This window comes from Bombus pyrosoma, linkage group LG8 (genome assembly GCF_014825855.1).
Source record: "Bombus pyrosoma isolate SC7728 linkage group LG8, ASM1482585v1, whole genome shotgun sequence".
NCBI lineage: Eukaryota > Metazoa > Arthropoda > Insecta > Hymenoptera > Apidae > Bombus > Bombus pyrosoma.
This window is the reverse complement of record NC_057777.1, coordinates 1,207,893-1,228,187: the sequence shown is the minus strand read 5'-3', so window position 1 is coordinate 1,228,187 and position 20,295 is coordinate 1,207,893. Positions and strand designations below refer to the sequence as shown.

General features: G+C 39.9%; 2 protein-coding genes across 2 annotated transcripts in view; one reads left to right on the top strand and one right to left on the bottom strand.

The window, feature by feature from the left end:
• The window catches only part of LOC122570251 (microtubule-associated protein futsch-like), a 34,942-nt gene extending 14,804 nt beyond the window's left edge, over nucleotides 1-20,138 (top strand). The window contains 5 exon segments of the mRNA XM_043732348.1: nucleotides 6-2,165; nucleotides 2,349-2,516; nucleotides 3,162-7,466; nucleotides 7,468-15,010; nucleotides 15,199-20,138. Coding sequence (XP_043588283.1) covers nucleotides 6-2,165; nucleotides 2,349-2,516; nucleotides 3,162-7,466; nucleotides 7,468-15,010; nucleotides 15,199-15,368 — 14,346 coding nt within the window. The 3' untranslated portion in view covers nucleotides 15,369-20,138.
• The window catches only part of LOC122570003 (COMM domain-containing protein 4), a 64,157-nt gene that overhangs the window by 32,365 nt on the left and 11,497 nt on the right, over nucleotides 1-20,295 (bottom strand). Inside the window, exon 9 of the transcript XR_006317642.1 lies at nucleotides 20,135-20,292. The gene's annotated coding sequence lies outside the window, so the exon portion shown is untranslated. The remainder of the gene's footprint in view (nucleotides 1-20,134; nucleotides 20,293-20,295) is intronic.

Below are 20,295 nucleotides of genomic sequence, written 5' to 3'. Positions count from 1 at the left end.
CTGTGTCGCCACCTAAACCTGTGGCAGAAGCTGTGTCGCCACCTAAACCTGTGGCAGAAGCTGTGTCGCCACCTAAACCTGTGGCAGAAGCTGTGTCGCCACCTAAACCTGTGGCAGAAGCTGTGTCGCCACCTAAACCTGTGGCAGAAACTGTATCGCCACCTAAACCTGTGGCAGAAGCTGTGTCGCCGCCTAAAGCTGTCGCGGAAACTAAGGTACCCACTATGATACCCACGAAAGTTGGAATTACCGAGGAAATTTCTTTGTACCAGGAGGAAGCTGAAGAACTCGTTGCAGAAACAAAGGAAGAACCTTGTGTCCAAGTTGTCAAAGAAACAGAGCCAATTATATCTCCGAAAGAAGAGAAAGACGAGCGTGACGTTAAGGAAATTTGCGAAGAAATGATGAAAGATGTCAAAGAGATTGCTCCCGAAGTTAAAGATTTGTCTTTGAAGATGGACGTACTGGAAGCTGGGGTGGAAGACGTTTGTGTGAAAGAAACTGTAAAATCACCGATCGAAAAAGAGGAGAAAGTTCAAACAGCTATAGAAGAGCCTGTAATAGGCTTCGAGCAAAAGATTTCTCCCGCCAAAGCGGAGATTGTAATGGTTTCTCCTGGTTCAACACCAACTTCACCGAAATTTGTTACAGATAAAATGCAGGAAAGCAAAGTGGACTTGAGCAAACAAATTGAAATCTCGATTAAATTACCCGCTGAAATAAAAGCTATTGTCGATAAAGTAGATCGTATTGTGGAAGAGATTATCGAAGAACTTGTGATTAAGAAGAAGAAAATCACTATTGAGATTATAGAGTACATTACAATTGTTAAAGGTGTTCCAAAGGAGCGTGTTATCTATATTATCGAAGAGATTATTATAAGAAAGGGCCTTTCAAAGAAAGATGTCGTAGATAACGTTGATATCTTAAAATTGGAAGAATCTATCACTCCGAAATTGAAAATGGAGCTTGAAGAGTATATTATCAATGAATACATAAAGAGAGGAAAATGTATAACTATCGAAATCGTCGAAGAAATTTCTATCAAAAAGACTGTCCCGAAAGTGATCATAATTCGTATTATCCAGGAAATTATCGTTAAAAAGTTAATCGATGTTAAAACTGATGGTTTGTTTGATTCCGAATTGGAACCGATTGATACTAAAGCAAAGAAAGAAGAAGCTGAGAAGAAAGAAGAAATGAAGGAGGAAGAGATCGAAGCACCGTCGAAATTAGACAAAAAGGAAGAAAAATTATCACCAATCGAAATTATATCTGTCGCGAAACCAGAAATAAAATCTCCTGTAGAAAAAGAGATCTCAAAGGAGAAAGAGATGAAATCACCCAAAGAAGAAGCTAAAATTTCTGAACCACATAAAGAAGAACTCGGCGTCGAAGAAGAATCCGTTTGCTTGTCGGCCGAAGAAGAAGAAGAAGATGATTTTGTAAGTATCATTAAAAAATCTACCACAAAAACGAAAGAGGTTCGTGATTATGAGGACACAATATCTACAAAACCGGTATCTCTGAAAGAAATTATCGACAAAAGACAGGAAAAAGACATTGGCGACGACTTTGAGGCTGTCGAACAAGAATATAAAGTACGTGATGTAACTGTTACTTCTTTCGAAGATACATCGCGTATTATTTCACCAAAATCAGACGAATCACGCGAGCGAGAATATGCTGAAGAAGCTGTGGAAGATACCACAAGTGAAGTTATTGAAGCTGACGAAAAATTCGTTCACGAGACAAAGGGAAAAGTAGGGAAGGCAGAATTACCTGTTGATGTAAAACCAATTAAAGAGAAAGAAAAGGAAATTAAAGTGACCGAAGTACCAGAATCTCTTGATACCATAGAAAAGTATCTAGACGAAGCTAAAGAGAAGAAGGAGCAGAAGACTGAATCGCCCGAAGAACAAGTGGATGTGATTACAATAGAAAAAGAAAGAAGGAAAAGTTCGATCGCTCCACTAGTGCCGGAAATAGAAGTTCTTCAGAAAGACTTAGAAAAGCTACAAGCAAAAGAATTTAAGCCAATAGAAAAGAAGGAAGAAGTTAAACCAGTAGAAAAGGAAGAAGAAGTAAAACCAATAGAAAAGAAAGAAGAAGTAAAACCATTGGAAAAGAAGGAAGAAGTTAAACCAGTAGAGAAGGAAGAAGAAGTAAAACCAATGGAAAAGAAAGAAGAAGTAAAACCAATGGAAAAGAAGGAAGAAGTAAAACCATTGGAAAAGAAGGAAGAAGTTAAACCAGTAGAAAAGGAAGAAGAAGTAAAACCAATAGAAAAGAAAGAAGAAGTAAAACCAATAGAAAAGAAAGAAGAAGTAAAACCATTGGAAAAGAAGGAAGAAGTGAAACCAGTAGAGGAGGAAGAGGAAGTAAAACCACTGGAAAAGAAGGAAGAAGTAAAACTAGTAGAAAAGGAAGAGGAAGTAAAACCAACGGAAAGGAAAGAAGAAGTAAAACCAGTAGAAAAGGAAGAGGAAGTAAAACCAATAGAAAAGGAAGAAGAAGTAAAACCAATGGAAAAGAAGGAAGAAGTTAAACCAGTAGAAAAGGAAGAAGAAGTAAAACCAATAGAAAAGAAAGAAGAAGTAAAGTCAATTGAAAAGAAGGAAGAAGTTAAACCAGTAGAAAAGGAAGAAGTAAAACCAATAGAAAAGAAAGAAGAAGTGAAACCAATAGAAAAGAAGGAAGAAATTAAACCAGTAGAAAAGGAAGAAGAAGTGAAACCAATAGAAAAGAAAGAAGAAATTAAACCAGTAGAAAAGGAAGAAGAAGTTAAACCAGTAGAAAAGGAAGGAGAAGTAAAACCAATAGAAAAGAAAGAAGAAGTAAAACCAATGGAAAAGAAGGAAGAAGTTAAACCAGTAGAAAAGGAAGAAGTAAAACCAATAGAAAAGAAAGAAGAAGTGAAACCAATAGAAAAGAAGGAAGAAATTAAACCAGTAGAAAAGGAAGAAGTAAAACCAATAGAAAAGAAAGAAGAAGTGAAACCAATAGAAAAGAAGGAAGAAATTAAACCAGTAGAAAAGAAAGAAGAAGTTAAAACAGTAGAAAAGGAAGAAGAAGTAAAACCAATGGAAAAGAAGGAAGAGGAAGTGAAACCAGCAGAAAAGGAAGAAGTAAAACCAATAGAAAAGAAAGAAGAAGTAAAACCAATGGAAAAGGAGGAAGAAGTGAAACCAGTAGAGAAGGAAGAAGAAGCGAAACCAGTAGAAAAGAAAGAAGAAGTCAAACCAAGAGAAAAGGAGGAAGAAGTGAAACCAGTAGAGAAGGAAGAAGAAATGAAACCAGTGGAAAAGAAAGAAGAAGTAAAGCCAATGGTAAAGGAGGAAGAGGTGAAACCAGTAGAAAAGAAAGAAGAAGTGAAACCAGTGGAAAAGAAAGAAGAAGTAAAACCAATAGAAAAGAAAGAAGAAGAGAGTCCGGTGGAAAAGTTGACTGAACCAAAGTCACCTGTTCAAAAGGAAATCATCGATGAAATCAAGCCTACTGAAATTTCATTAACAAAAGACGAGAAGCGAGAAGACAAATTGGAGACAGTCATCGACGTTTCCAAGAAAATTCCGGAAATGGAAGTTGATCGCGTCCCGAAGGAAGAACTTGTTGAAAAGAAACCGGAAATAGTTGAACTGGAGCGTAAGAAGAGTATTCAGGAATTAGTTAAAAAAGATGAAGAAGTATCCCCCAAAGTAGAAAAGATCGAAGATGACAAGAAAGTATCTCCCAAAGTAGAGAAGATCGAAGACGACAAGAAGGTGGAGATGGTTGCACCTGAAGATTTAGCTAAAAAAGATGAGAAAATATCTCCCAAAGCAGAAAAGATCGAAGATGTCATGAAAATTGAGAAAGTTACTCTTGAAGATTTAGCTAAAAAAGATGCGGAAGTATCTCCCAAACTAGAAAAGGTTGAAGATGACAAGAAAATGGACAAAATTGTTCCTGAAGACTTGGCTAAGAAAGATGAAGAAATATCTCCCAAAGTAGAAAAAATTGAAGATGACAAGAAAATTGAGAAAGTGACTCTAGAAGACTTGGCTAAAAAAGATGAGAAAATATCTCCCAAAGCAGAAAAGATCGAAGATGTCACGAAAATTGAGAAAGTTGTTCCTGAAGACTTAGCTAAGAAAGATGAAGAAATATCTCCTAAAGTAGAAAAGATCGAAGATGACAAGAAAATGGAGAAAGTTGTTCCTGAGGACTTGGCTAAGAAAGAAGAAGAAATATCTCCTAAAGTAGAAAAGATCGAGGATGACAAGAAAATGGAGAAGGTTGCTCCTGAAGATTTAGTTAAAAAGGATGAGAAAGTATCTCCCAAAGTAGAAAAGGTCGAAGGTGACAAGAAAATTGAGAAAGTTGTTCTTGAAGACTTATCGTTGGCTCAAAAAGAAGAGCCGCTCAAAGAGATACCAGTTGCAGTTAAAGAAGAAAAGAAACCTGAGAAATCGCCTGAAGATGATGCAGCAGCTGTTCGAAAGATGTTAGTTACAGCAAGCAGCGAAGATGGCGGACAAGAAATTGAAATTTCCCCAACTGGTACTATCGCGATCCAAAAAACTGTTACACCTGATGATTCTCTTAAAGATGCATCTGTCAAATCAACATCTGATAAAGATTCTTTGCTTCTAGACAAGGACTCTCTGCACTCGGAAATCAGTTCTCCAGAAAAAGACAGCATCTCTGATAAGTCACCATCAGTCAAAGATGTTGGAAAGGTAACTCCTGAAGACAGCTTGGATAAATCACCGATTGACACTCGTGACTCACGTGAAGACAGCTTAGAGAAGGCAGTACCTAGTAAACCAAAAGAAGCGGACAGTAGCACTTCTCCATCTCTGATAGAATCAGAAGTTCCAAAGTTTCCCAGTTTGCAACAACAAACAGAAATTTTAGAGGATATGGCTAAAACCGTTCGTGAAAAAGTCGAAAAGAAAGAATTAGAAACCAGGAAGATTGAAACAATCGAATCATCTGTTGACATAGCTACTAAAGTAGTGGATACCGTTGCCGAGAAAAAAGAATTAGATGGAAAAATGATCAAAGAGGCTTTAGAGAAACCGACGCTGATTCAAGAGAAAGTTGAAATCGGTGATGAAATTCGTAAGAAAAGTCTCGACATCGTTGCATCGAAATCACCGGAGTCGCTTCGATCGGAAGATGTTTCTCCGGCGGAAACTATTTTTGCGAAATCGCCGGAAGAATCGGCAAAGACTTCTGATATGAAAGATATAGAACCTTTAAAGTCAACTTTCGAAACGGTAGTTCCAGAAAGAAAGATTGGAATGCTGGAAAGTTTGAAAACAGAAGTAGTTAAAGAAGTTGCTCAAGTTGATAAGAAAATTGAGATGCCTGTAAGTGATGAAAAAGAAGACAAGAAAGAACGTGTCAGTATTTCACCTAAGAAAAGTCCTGAAGAGAGTCCTGAAAAGAGTCCTGAAAAAAGTCCAGAACTAAAAGAGAAACCAATTGATTTCGAACCTATCAAGGCAGAAAAGATACAACCAATCACAGACCTTAAGTCAGCAATTATTACTGACCAGGACAAGTTAGGAAAGAAAGAAGCAGACAAAAAATCTCCTTCTCCGGCGCCTAGCGATAAGGAGGTAAGCGAGGATAAAATGGAAGAAAAGACGATTGTCTATTTGACAAAGTTTGAAAAATCTGAGGTCACTACCACAGAAGCAGAAAAGAAGATAGAAGAACTAGTAGATGTTTCTAAACGTCAGGCTGAAGAACCCAAGAAAACAAAAACACCAGAGGAACCTAGAACTCCAACTACAAGTCCTGTTCTTGAACAACCTTCGAAAGCAGACATCGCAGAAATTCCCAGTGGAAAACTAGATTTAAGAGAAGCTGACGATAAACAAAAATCACCGATAGAATTAAAGGCACCTTTGGATGTATCAAAGCGACCCAGTATTCCTACTGAACCGCATGAGTGGAAAGAGATTGATGTAAAGGAAATAGACAGGGCTAGGGCGTTAAGTATAACAAGTGCAACCGAAGAACTTGAGGTTATTACAGATCATTGGAAATCACCGATTAGTCCTGCAGAGAAGCCAGATTTGAAGGCTATTGATAAAAAATCACCAACGGAGGAAACTAAATTACCTACGGAAGCAGAAGAAAGAAAAGAGAAACCGATATCACCGAGCATTTTAGAAGAATCGAAGGACCTAAAGGAGGTTGAAGAAAAGATCGACAAACTTAAATATAAATTTCCTCGTTATTCAGATTTGGAGGATGCAGAGGCAGAAGATGAGAAGTCTGTATCTTCCAGTATAACAAGTGTCTCAGGAGAATCTAAGGACGCATCAGATGCGTCAAAGTCGTCCAGCATTGTTGATGAGGTATGCGATATGAAGGATATTGTGGCAAGAGATATTGAGAAGTCAAAATCTCCTAGTGTCACTAGCGTCACAAGTCTCTTGGCTGAACAAAAGGAACCGGTGGATAAATCAAAGTCATCTAGTATTGCTGGAGAGATTCCTGACTTAAAAGAAGTTGAAACAAAAGATATGGAGAAATCCAGGTCCCCCAGTATATCGAGTGTCTCAACTGAAGCAAAAGACGTGTCAGATAAGTCGAAGTCTTCTAGTATCGCTGGTGAGACACCTGATTTAAAAGAGATTGATGCTAAAGAAATAGAGAAATCTAGATCTCCCAGTGTAACGAGTGTCCTATCCGAAGCAAAGGACGTATCGGATAAGTCGAAATCTCCCAGTATCGCTGGCGAGACACCTGACTTAAAGGATCTTGAAGCTAAAGAAATAGAGAAATCTAGATCTCCCAGTGTAACGAGTATCTTATCCGAAGGAAAGGGCGTATCAGATAAGTCGAAATCTCCCAGTATCGCTGGCGAGACACCTGATTTAAAGGACATTGAAGCTAAAGAAATAGAAAAGTCTAGGTCTCCCAGTGTAACGAGTATCTTATCCGAAGGAAAGGGCGTATCAGATAAGTCGAAATCTCCCAGTATCGCTGGCGAGACACCTGATTTAAAGGACATTGAAGCTAAAGAAATAGAAAAGTCTAGGTCTCCCAGTGTAACGAGTATCTTATCCGAAGGAAAGGGCGTATCGGATAAGTCGAAATCTCCCAGTATCGCTGGCGAGACACCTGATTTAAAGGATCTTGAAGCTAAAGAAATTGAAAAATCTAGATCTCCCAGTGTAACAAGTGTCCCAGCTGAAGTGAAAGATGTATCGGATAAATCGAAGTCTCCTAGTATTGCAGGCGAGACACTTGACTTAAAGGACATTGAAGCTAAAGAAATAGAGAAGTCTAGGTCACCCAGTGTAACAAGTGTCCCATCCGAAGCAAAGGACGTACCAGATAAGTCGAAATCTCCTAGTATTGCAGGCGAGACACCTGACTTAAAGGACATTGAAGCTAAAGAAATAGAGAAGTCTAGGTCACCCAGTGTAACAAGTGTCCCATCCGAAGNCAAAGGACGTACCAGATAAGTCGAAATCTCCTAGTATTGCAGGCGAGACACCTGACTTAAAGGACATTGAAGCTAAAGGAATAGAGAAGTCTAGGTCACCCAGTGTAACAAGTGTCCCATCCGAAGCAAAGGACGTACCAGATAAGTCGAAATCTCCTAGTATTGCAGGCGAGACACCTGACTTAAAGGACATTGAAGCTAAAGAAATAGAGAAGTCTAGGTCTCCCAGTGTAACAAGTGTCCCATCCGAAGCAAAGGACGTACCAGATAAGTCGAAATCTCCTAGTATTGCAGGCGAGACAGTTGACTTAAAGGACATTGAAGCTAAAGAAATAGAGAAGTCTAGGTCTCCCAGTGTAACAAGTGTCCCATCCGAAACAAAGGACGTACCAGATAAATCAAAATCTCCTAGTATTGCAGGCGAGACACTTGACTTAAAGGACATTGAAGCTAAAGAAATAGAGAAGTCTAGGTCTCCCAGTGTAACGAGTGTCCCATCCGAAGCAAAGGACGTACCGGATAAGTCGAAATCTCCTAGTATTGCAGGCGAGACAGTTGACTTAAAGGACATTGAAGCTAAAGAAATAGAGAAGTCTAGGTCTCCCAGTGTAACGAGTGTCCCATCCGAAGCAAAGGGCGTATCGGATAAGTCCAGATCTCCTAGTATCGCTAGCGAGACACCTGACTTAAAGGATCTTGAAGCTAAAGAAATTGAAAAATCTAGGTCTCCTAGTGTAATAAGCGTCCCAGCTGAAGCAAAAGATGTATCGGATAAGTCGAAGTCTCCCAGTATCACTGGTGAAACGCCTGATCTGAAGGACGTTGAAGCGAAGGGTGCTGAGAAATCTAGATCTCCGAGTATACCAAGTGCTCCAGTAGAAACTAAAGATATATCAGATAAATCAAAAACACCAAGCATCGTCAGTGATACGATAGATCTAAAAGAACTTGAAACAAAAGATATTGAGAAATCCAGATCTCCTAGTGTGACAAGTATTTCAACGGAACTGAAAGATAAGTCAAAGACTCCTAGCATTACTGGCGAAACACCAGATTTAAAGGATATCGAGAAGTCTAGGTCTCCTAGCGCAACAAGTATTTCAGCGGAGTCTAAAGAAGTATCAGATAAGTCAAAGACTCCCAGCGTTGTTGGTGAAGAACCTGACTTAAAGGATGTTGACAAATCTAGGTCTCCTAGACCTAGTGTAACTAGTGTTCTTACTGAGCCAAAAGAACCAGCTGATAAATCCAAGACACCAAGCATTGCAGGAGATATTGCCGATCTAAAGGAAGTGGATGAAAAAGATTTTGACAAGTCCAGATCTGCCAGCGTAGCAAGTATTGCAGTTGAACCGAAGGAACTTTCGGATAAGTCAAAGTCACCTAGTATTGTTAGTGAGACTCTTGACTTGAAGGAGATTGACGAAAAAGATATTGAGAAATCTAGGTCTCCTAGTGTGATAAGTGTCCCTACTGAGCGGAAAGAAACACCAGATAAATCCAAGTCACCCAGCATTGCTGGTGAGATTCCAGAATTAAAAGACGTTTGTGTAAAAGATGCTGAGAGGTCTAGATCTCCGAGTGTAACAAGCATTTCAGCCGAGCTGAGAGAACCAACTGATAAATCAAAGTCACCTAGCATTGCTGGCGAGAAACCTGATCTAGAGGAAATTGATGCAAAAAGTGCTGAAAAATCCAGGTCTCCTAGTGTTACATGTGTTGTAACTGAGACAAAGGAAACACCCGATAAATCAAAATCACCTAGCATTGCCGGGGAGGTTCCCGATTTGAAAGATGTTGAAGCAAAGGATATTGAGAAATCTCGATCTCCTAGCATTACAAGTGTTCCGACTGAAGCGAAAGACGCATCAGATAAATCAAAGTCTCCTAGTATCGCTGGAGAAGTACCTGACTTAAAGGATATTGAGAAATCTAGATCTCCCAGTATAACTAGTATTCCGGCTGAAGCAAAGGACGTTTTGGATAAGTCAAAGTCGCCTAGTATCGCTGGCGAAGTTCCTGATTTGAAGGACGTTGAGAAATCCAGATCTCCCAGTATAGCAAGCATTCCTGTGGAATCCAAGGACGTATCAGATAAGTCAAAATCTCCCAGTGTTGCTGGCGAAGTTCCTGATTTGAAGGACGTTGAGAAATCCAGATCTCCCAGTATAGCAAGCATTCCTGTGGAATCCAAGGACGTATCAGATAAGTCAAAATCTCCCAGTGTTGCTGGTGAAGTTCCCGATTTGAAAGATGTTGAGAAATCCAGATCTCCCAGTATACCAGGCATTCCTGTGGAATCCAAGGACGTATCAGATAAGTCAAAATCTCCCAGTGTTGCTAGTGAAGTTCCCGATTTGAAAGATGTTGAAAAATCCAGATCTCCCAGTATACCAAGTATTCCTGTGGAATCCAAGGACGTATCAGATAAGTCAAAATCTCCCAGTGTTGTTGGTGAAGTTCCCGATTTGAAAGATGTTGAGAAATCCAGATCTCCCAGTATACCAAGCATTCCTGTGGAATCCAAGGATGTATCAGATAAGTCAAAATCTCCCAGTGTTGCTAGTGAAGTTCCCGATTTGAAAGATGTAGAAAAATCCAGATCTCCCAGTATACCAAGTATTCCTGTGGAATCCAAGGACGTATCAGATAAGTCAAAATCTCCCAGTGTCGCTGGCGAAGTTCCTGATTTGAAGGACGTTGAGAAATCCAGATCTCCCAGTATATCAAGCATTCCTGTGGAGTCGAAGGATGTATCAGATAAATCAAAATCTCCCAGTGTCGCTGGCGAAGTTCCCGATTTGAAAGATGTTGAGAAATCCAGATCTCCTAGTATACCAAGTATTCCTGTGGAATCCAAGGACGTATCAGATAAATCAAAATCTCCCAGTGTTGCTGGTGAAGTTCCTGATCTGAGAGATATGGAGAAATCTAGATCTCCTAGCATAACAAGCGTTTCAGCGGAACTAAAGGAAACAGTAGATAAATCGAAATCGCCCAGTATTGCTGGCGAAGCTGTTGATTTGAAGGATGTTGAGGCTAAAGAAATTGGGAAATCTAGGTCTCCCAGTGTGATTAGTGTCACGGATGAATCGAAGGATAAATCCAGGTCTCCCAGTATTGTTGCCGAGGCACTCGATTTGAAGGATGTTCCCACGAAGGATGCTGATAAATCTAGGTCACCTAGTGTTCCGTTAGAATACAAAGATATATCAGAAAAATCAAAGACCCCCAGCGTTGCTGACGAAACAAGTGATTTAAAGGATGTTGACGCTAAAATTGCTGATAAATCTAGGTCACCTAGCGTAACAAGTGCCCCAGCGGAAGCAAAGGATTTAACGGATAAATCAAAATCCCCTAGCGTTGCCAGTGATATATTAGATTTGAAGGATGTTGCAGATTCTGTGGACAAATCTAAATCCCCAAGTGTAACAGATATTTCAGTAGGATTGAAGGATGTATCAGATAAGTCAAAGTCGCCTAGCATTGCTGGCGAATCACCTGACCTAAAGGAGGTTGAAACGAAATCTATTGACAAACCTATATCTCCAACTATACCAAGTGCTCCAAAGGAAGCTAAAGATGTATCGGTTAAATCAAAGTCACCCAGTATTTCTGGCGAGGCACCTGATGTGAAAGAAGTTGAATTGGAAGATATCGTGAAATCTAGATCTCCGAGTATACCAAGTGTTCCATTGGAATCTAAGGATGTAGCGGTTAAATCGGATGTATCCAAGTCGCCTAGCATCGCTGGCGACACGCTTGATTTCAAGGATATTGACGTAAAAGACAAATCCAGATCTTCTAGCGTAACAAGTGTTTTAGGTGAACCAAAGGAAGCAGCGGACAAATCCAAGTCTCCAAGTGTCGCTGGAGAAATTCCCGACATAAAGGACGTTGAAGCAAAAGATACTGAGAAGTCCAGATCTCCAAGTATACCAAGTGCAACGGTGGACTCGAGAGATGTATCAGACAAGTCGAAGTCCCCAAGCATCGCTGGTGACGTTTCAGATGCAAAGGAAGTTGAAGCCAAAGACATTGGTAAGTCCAGATCACCCAGTGTAACAAGTGTGCTATCAGAACCTAAGGATAAATCAAAGACTCCTAGCATTGCTAGCGAGACACCTGATTTGAAGGAAGTTGGTATAAAAGAAACTGAGAAATCCAGATCTCCCAGTGTAGCAAGTGTTCCAGGAGAACCTAAAGATTTGTCGGACAAATCGAAGTCTCCCAGCATCGCTGACTTAGACGAAGGCGATAAGAGAAAAGAAATCGATAGTAAAAAGCTAGATGACGAAGAGAAACAGATTGATATTCGAAAGTCAGTCGAGAAGGATGGGGCATTAAAGACGCCAGTTAAACTGGAAGATTTTACGAAAATAAGCGTTTCTACGACAGAGGTAACTAAAGATAAGTCGCTATTCGTCGATGATAGCTATAAAGTATTGCCTGAAAGTGTTGAAATGGACCAAACGCAGGTCGATCGAGAAAGTATGATGAAAATAACGCCTGAGAAAGAAGCAAATATTAAAAAGTATATTTTAGAAGAATATATAAATAAGGGAAGGAAGATCACAATGATCGTGATAGAAGAAATAATTAGAACTTATTCGGTCTCGGAGTTGATAGTAATGACTATCATAGAGACAATTATTACGACCAGGAAACTCAACAGAGATTCAGTTTTAGATATACCCGAGCAAAAGATGGAGAAGTCGGATCATTCGATAAGTTCTAGCGTAAGTTCCGAACTGATTGCTTCTGATAAATCTACTCAAGATAGCCCTGTACGTTCTGAGCCACATATCGACGAAGAAGTTTCGATCTCAGAAGAGAAGAGAATCGAAATCGAGAAACTTCTCGAAGAAAACTACATTAAGCAAGGAAAGAAAATCACCGAAGAAATTCTAGAAGAAATTATCGTCCGATCATCTTTGCCTCGATACATTATTCTAGAAATAATGGAGGAATTAATTCTGAAGAGAAGACTTACTCGAGAATCCGTGATCGACGTGGAGGTGTATTATCACGACGACGAGCCAGATGACAGCTACGGCAAAGATGGCTACCGTTATGAAAAATCTCTGGAGCTTAGATACGAACCCGACCACGGAGAAGGGAAAATGTCTTATGATTACAAAACGGTGGAATATTCGGGACAACGCGAAGGCCATATGGAAACGTCGATGACGGACTATTCGACAAGTTACGAGACCCAATTCCACAAAGCATTCGTCGGCGGAGTAACCGAGATACGTACGACTCATATAACAACGTTATCAGGAAAATCAACGCCAGACATAACTCGTGACGGAACTCCTGATTCGATATCCGAGCCTACAGCTTCCACCGTGGAGAAAGTAGAAGATAAATCTGCCGGTAAACCAACCGATCATATTTCGCCTGATAAAGATGTAGTTTCTACCACTATCACCACCACAGTGACCCAGAAGTCATCCGTTACGCACACTGTAGAAGCAAAACCTCAGATAGTTACTGTACTGAAAGAAAGTAAAATTGGTGAACTAGACGCGCAAGTGACTGGTAAAACGGAAGTAATTAGGAAAGTAATCGAATCAGACGTAGAAGCGAGCAAATCTGTACCCTCGGCCAGGCTTGAGTTCGAGGAGTTGGAGAAACGAATTATCAAAGGTAAAGAAGAGATGGAAGGAGAGCCGACCGAAGAAGAAAAGGAAATTTCGCCAGATGGCAAGGTGATCGTGGTTAAAAGAATCGTGACACGAGAAGTGTCGGATCAAGAAGAACCCGAAACGATTCGTAAGGTAATAAAGCGGGAGATCATCGAACAGGATGATCCAGTGGTGATCACGAAAGTCATAAAGCGCGAGATTATCGTTCCTGAGGGTGAGATGGCCGACACAGACGATCTCGAGACGATAAAAGAAATCGTGAGCAAAGAAACTATCCCATCGACCGTCGAAACTGTGAGAACAGAAACGAAGAAAATCGTGATTACAGGAGGCGAGAAGCTGAGCGAAGAGAGTCTGACATCGGACATTCTGTCGGGTATGCACGTCGACGTTAAAAAAGGAGCAACAACTATCATAGAAACGGGTGGTAAAATATCGGATAAGGACATCAGAGAGGCTATCGAAAAAATGACAACCGAAGCTGGTAAGCAGAGTGAATTTTTAAGCGACGAAGGTACCATAATCAAAGAAACTACTATTAGAACTACGAAGACTGAAGAGTCTACGGAAAGGAAGAAAGAAGAGAAGAAAGTTGAAGAAGCAGAAGGAAAATCTGAGACGAAATTTGAAAAGGAAGAAACGAAGCATACGCAGATAGATAAACGTTCGATGCCTCCTCAAGTACGCGATATCGCTTCCGACGTTTCTTCTCTGTCGGGAAGAACTACACCGGACCGAAGGTCCGAAGGTAGGTCTTTGACTGGAACTCCAGAAGGATTCAGATCGGGAGAGGTGATCAGGACGATCATCACCACGACTAAGACAGTGTCCGACGACGGTGAGATAGTGACGACGACCCGAGAAGTCACGGAAACCACAAACGAAAAAGGGGAGACGGTGATATTGGCGGAGAAAGTGGACGTGAAGGTAGATGAATATTTACCTAGCAAGGATATGACGGAATCTTTGGGTCCCGATAGCTCCCTTCTACGTTCCTTGCAAGAAAAAGAAAAAGAGAAAACATCTGGCGACTTTATGAGCAGCGCGATGAGCAGCAGCATTTATGGTGAGCTACCATCTGAAAAAGATATAACAAGTGGCAGCATGCAGAAGATCGGCGAATCTTCCACTCTGACAGATCAAGGTGATTACACGTTCAAACGTTTCATGGTGGAGAAAGAATATGCCGGTGATTACAAGGAGAAATCTGATCCGAAGAAATATATCGACGAGGCCGGACTTGACTTTGAGAAAGCTCTGTCGATGGAACAGAAGGAAACTAAAGAAACTGAGCCACAGGGTAGAACTATCTCAGCGAGATACACCAACGGTAGCGTTCGTCGAGAAGCGTCAGATTCTGATGGTAAATCGGACGATCGTAGAGAGGAGGATCCAAAGTCTGACACGAAGAAAGATCCGTTAGATGGTTGGGGAACTCCATTGGGGCTTCCTTCGCCTATTCCACCGCACAAGTTTAACCTCAGAAATACGAATTCCGATAACAATATGAGACTAAATTTCGACGCTATTAACGACTGGGGTGAGCCATTGAGATTACCTTCACCAGCTCCTGTGACCAATGAAATTTCCAACAAGGGTACACCCGGAACACCGAAAAAGGAGAAGAAACAAGCGAGGAAGGTTCTGTCAGAGAATCTGAAGAACAAGAAACGCTCTGAGAGTCCGGGCAAGAACGAGAAGAAGCTGAAGGATTCGAAGAATAAAGTACAACCCGTCTACGTGGATCTTACTTATGTACCTCATCATGGAAACTCCTATTACACATCGTTGGAATTCTTCAAGAGAGTTCGCGCGAGATATTACGTGTTCAGCGGTACCGAGCCAAGTCGTGAAGTCTACGACGCTTTGTTGGAAGCTAAGAGAACTTGGGAAGACAAAGATCTCGGTAGGTCGACGTCAGTTTTCATTCGGACACATTTATGCCGTTCGATATTAGCACTCGTTTATTCCAAAACTCTAATAATTTTTCATTCTTATTTTCAAGTCTTAATTCTCATCGAGATACTAAATCCTCACGCAGTGCTTAATTGCTAATCCTAAAGCACGATTAACATTACGATCTTTGATTTTCAGAGGTAACTATGATCCCAACTTACGACACCGACACCCTGGGCTATTGGGTAGCCGACAACGAAGAAGCTCTGGCTGCGAACCACATTGACCTTTCACCTTCTGCATCCCGATGTACGATTAACCTGCAGGACCACGAGACTAGTTGCAGTGCCTATAGACTTGAATTCTAGGGATTGGCAGCCTGCTCAGCCGTAATAGTTGAGTTCTGAGCGGTGTTCAGAGAGTGTACTTGATCGCTTCATTTCTGGACTTGCCGTTTCGCGAATTCTTTACCGTGCCTACTAGCGGTTCATAAAACTTTAGAAAAATCTTAAGGAGAGGCTACATCGAACGACTTGGACGTGGTCGTTCTACGATCCGAATTTCGTGCCTAATCCCGTATAAATCATAAATACGCAGTTGTTCCTTGTTTTTAAATGCACAGTTTTATTGGATCAACAACTATATTAACACGACCACCGATAACAACATATAGCAGCAACAATAACGACGACAAAAACAATCACGATAACAAAAACAATCACGACGATAACAACAAGAGAAACAACAACACAACAACAACGACAACGACAACAGCGATGAGGACGATAACATTAACGATACTCCCCCTTCTTGCTCTCTCTATCTATTTTCTTTGCCTCCTTCACCTATGATACTTGGATCGAGAATACGATAGAAAGAATGGAATTTTCTCCTGAACACTCGGCCGTGTACGATCTTTGCTGGTACGTGCAAAATTTCGATAGAAAGCTGTGAAACGATCACGTTAGAAGCTGTTGCGATAAACGAACCTGGCCTGTTCTCAGTTTTTTTGGACGCTTACACTCACAAAGTTTAAAGAACGCGTCCTTTGCCTCATTATCTTTTTGTATACATACCTATTACTCGACACTGTTATCGCTTAGAAAGCATCACTAAAAGAGCCGTAGAAAGATGGAGACACGTAGGAACAACGCAACACAGCCTAGCAATAACACGGACAAGACGTACAAAGGTAAATAGGATGAAACAACGCGTACACATAACGGGCAGATATCAAAGCATCGACCACGTCGATGAAGAAGAAAGAAAGGATTCTTTGTACATTTTCTATGGTCTTAAGTTGTCAACAAAAATGAATTCGAGTTGGAATATCCAAGGACGTTTCTTCGTCAAACTAACGATCAATCTCCTCATCGTGAATGTCTACTCGTGTAAAGAGATAAACGACTATATACGTCAATCGGGAAGTACCGCAATGAAACGATCCGAGTCGTGAAACAAAGTGTTTCCAAAGATTCCTAAAGAATAGAAGATATTCGCGCGGTCGCAATCGAATCGAACCAAACAACAGGAAACGCGATATAGGAAAACGATTGTCCATATCGTCGATGTTCCATTCCAAATACCACTTAGGCCCGTTATCTTATAGCGGAGGTAGGTGAATAAAAATAAAGCAAAATCTAAAAAGGATTCCCTTCTCGATAACGAAGAAAGTAGAATATCAGAAGCAAAACTGAGACGGCGATAAAGTAAAAATCGTACAACATCCATCCAATGGACAAAGTCCACGTTCGATAATCGTATCGGAGTGAACAGCTCTGTTCTTCGACGTTTCGCCCGAGTTTTCGGCCACCTTAAGAACAGAGTTGCTCGTTCCTGTAATATAAATCCGTTTATAGATATTTTTTAGAGATGAGAATATTTCATTTGCCACGTAACAAAATACCACTTTCTAGAGCGCGCACCGTTTATGAAATTAGACCAAACGATAATCGCGGTGTCGTATCGACGTTGAGAACTGTACAAGGGGTTTACGAATTCCATTGACTCGTTTCCATTCTCTCCTCGTTGTATCTCGCGAAAGAAACGCAATGATTCTGACGATGTTTGCTTTCCAAGGGAATGTCGATGTTCCGCGCGTCCCTATTCCTTTTACGTGTGTCGAACCGAAGACCGTAAAAGAAAGCGTTCCAGAAAGTTGACAAACCGTTTAGTTCATTTTGTACTTATTTCAACCAGATCGACGAAATACGACAAACTGCACTCGTGCGGGATGACGATGGTGTGACAATTGCCCGACACATGGTAACGATGACTATACGTGGAACGATCACGTACGGTAATCGTAATGACAATGACGAAAACACGCATTAGTCACGATAACGATTCGATCATGACGATGATCGCGGTGACAACGATGTGGACAACGCGGACGTAAACGAGAACGGTGACGATTACCGGTTATCGGCGATAATGATGGTGATGATGGTGACGATGGTGACGACAATAACGATTACAACGGTGACAATAATCACGAGACGACGACAAACATAGTAACGATGATGGCAATGATGATGATGATGATAATCCTTGTAAGAACGATTACAAATCCGAAAGTATAAGGACGATGATATCTTCCACGTGGATGAAATAAAATTCTGCTTGACGTAATTAACGTGAAGCGTACGCGTTTTCAAGAATTTGAAATACGCCTGTGATCGAGGTAATTTTCATAGAACAAACGTAGCCTTATAGATTATGAGAACGCATGCTCGTTATGTTCTTAATCGTTTCGTGATAAATGATATATAAGGAAACATTTATTTTGTGAACGCATATATATAGGTGAAAATAACAGATAAGTATCGTTCGTTGAAAGAACGAAAGCGATCTCATCGACCTATTAACAAAATTACCGTCACATTCGATTTCGTGCAAGTTGACAGTTTCATGTTTCAAATAATCGTATTCACTCGGATCGACCACGGAGAATTTGAGAAGAAAATTTCCATGGAAATGCCTCGAACAATGAAAGACCGAAGGCATAAAAACTGAGCATAGCGAAAGGCCTATAATATCGATCGGTTTTCACACCCGTTGTACGAAAACGATCGTCTTACGAATGTTAGCAGGTTCGTGAAAGGAAAAAGGTAGAGTTAAGAAGAGAAACGTACATTCTGCCAATTGTGATTGTCTTACGATAACTCAAGGTCCAATAAATGCTTTAGCTAGTGTGTAAGTTTTTTACTGCTCGTTTAACGCAGTTTGCTCGTCAACGATCGCTTATTTGCTGCTCCTCCGTGTGTATATTTCATCTACTTATTTACGCATTTACTTTTCCATCTTTTACATCTTTGTAATTTAGTTTTATAGGTAAGATCTTTGGACGAGAGGTTTAAAGAAGTTTGGTCTAAACGAAAATACGTTTGTTACGTATTATCACCCATATAATTATCATCATCATCATCCTCATCATCATTATTACTACTACTGCCGCTACTCTGCTCGTTATTACCATTATCATTATTATTATTTATTATTATTTACTATTCCTCCCAATATTGTCACTATTCATACTATTACTATTGTCATTGTCATTCTAACAAAATCGTTATGATTATCGCCATCATCATTATGATTATCATAATCATCGTGTTACTATTATGTATTATTAATAGCCATTGTCGTATCGTTACAGTCATCATCTCTATTATTGTCACTGTTATTATTGTTATTGTTGCTGTTGTTGTTGCATTGTTATGTTTACCATCGTCATTGGCATGGTCGTATCGTCATTGTCACCATCGTCATCGTGGACGAGAATTTTGTCGCTTGCGACGAGAAAGAAAGAAGGAACAGATGAATGAAACTGAAGAAAACGTAAATGCGCGATAGCGATAAAACCATGTGTGTACCTATGTATTTATGTATTATTTATTGACAAACTAACGACGACCAGCTATTTAGGTAGGATATTAAAATTATGAAATTGATTATGTAACGAGAACGATCGAAACGAGTAAACAAACACAGTTATATTAACATTGGTGAAACGAAGCGAATGGTTAGGTATGCGCTCGTCCTCGACGAGCTAACGAAGATGAAAGAGAATTTTAATTAAAAAGAAACGAGGACGAATATAAAAGTTAAGAACGAGCTTTCATTAAGACAGTTTAGATTAAATATAAAGATGAACAAAAAGGTATATATATATATATATATATGAACACACACACACACAGACACAGACACATACGTACAAACCGTGCGTATGCACATACGTAATACATGCATACGACACAAGAAATATACATATAATATATGAATGGAAAGACAGAGACAAAATAAAGAAAACTAGAAAGAAATCTAATTCCGGGAGGAAGAAGAATATGCAAAGGATTAAGAAGTGCGAACCTCGACACCTGTACGAACCCCTAAATCGCGATGCTTAACGGGTGTGAGAACGGTGATACGGTTTTATTTGAATATCAACTTAAAAAGAGCGTCGTATGAAGTGTGTTTCATACGCCCTTAACACGTATCCGACACTCGAGCGTATCGGGGTAAGGGCTCTCGTTCGAATTTTGGCATGTGTTTTGCAAAAGAGATTTTGCTGGATCAAAAAGAGTACATTGTATCAAGCAACATCGAATCAGCGATCAAACGAGACGAATGCAAAAAGGGACAAAATGTTGAAAGGAGGGGGAAAAAAAAAATGAAAAAGAAAAGTAAAGCAATCGGTCTACTAAGACATGATAAATCAAGAGTTTGTTTACTCCACGCGAAATATCGGATACGCTAATGTTCTAGTCAGAAGAAAATCTCGTTTCCTAATATTAAAAAAATCATCTAGTCATTCTTCTTCACAGTCGATTTTCTGCCGTTACGAGACTGCGCCGCAGATGTAAGACGAAGTACAGTTTTTCACAATTGTATTTATTATACAAATCGCGGTTCTCACCCCTTGAAGCGCATCAGCGCGTCGTGTTTTTCGAATAACGAATTAAACAAAAAAAAACTTACTGTGGAGTGTTCATGGTGCTATAATTACTATTATTATTATGATTATGGTTATGATTATGATTATTATGATTATGATTATTATTATTACTATAGAAATAACAATGTTATGCTATATGACAAAAAATGATAATATAATAAATATACATTATACCTTAGCAATACTTTTTCCTTGTACTCTCATGGTTTTCATTTACTTAAAAACTTTCTTCTTTTTAATTTGAAGAGATATTTATTTTCAATAAAGTAAGTATATTCCCTTTCTATCCTTTACCGGAAATGGTCGCCGCTTTCATTGCGAAATATTGATTTCTG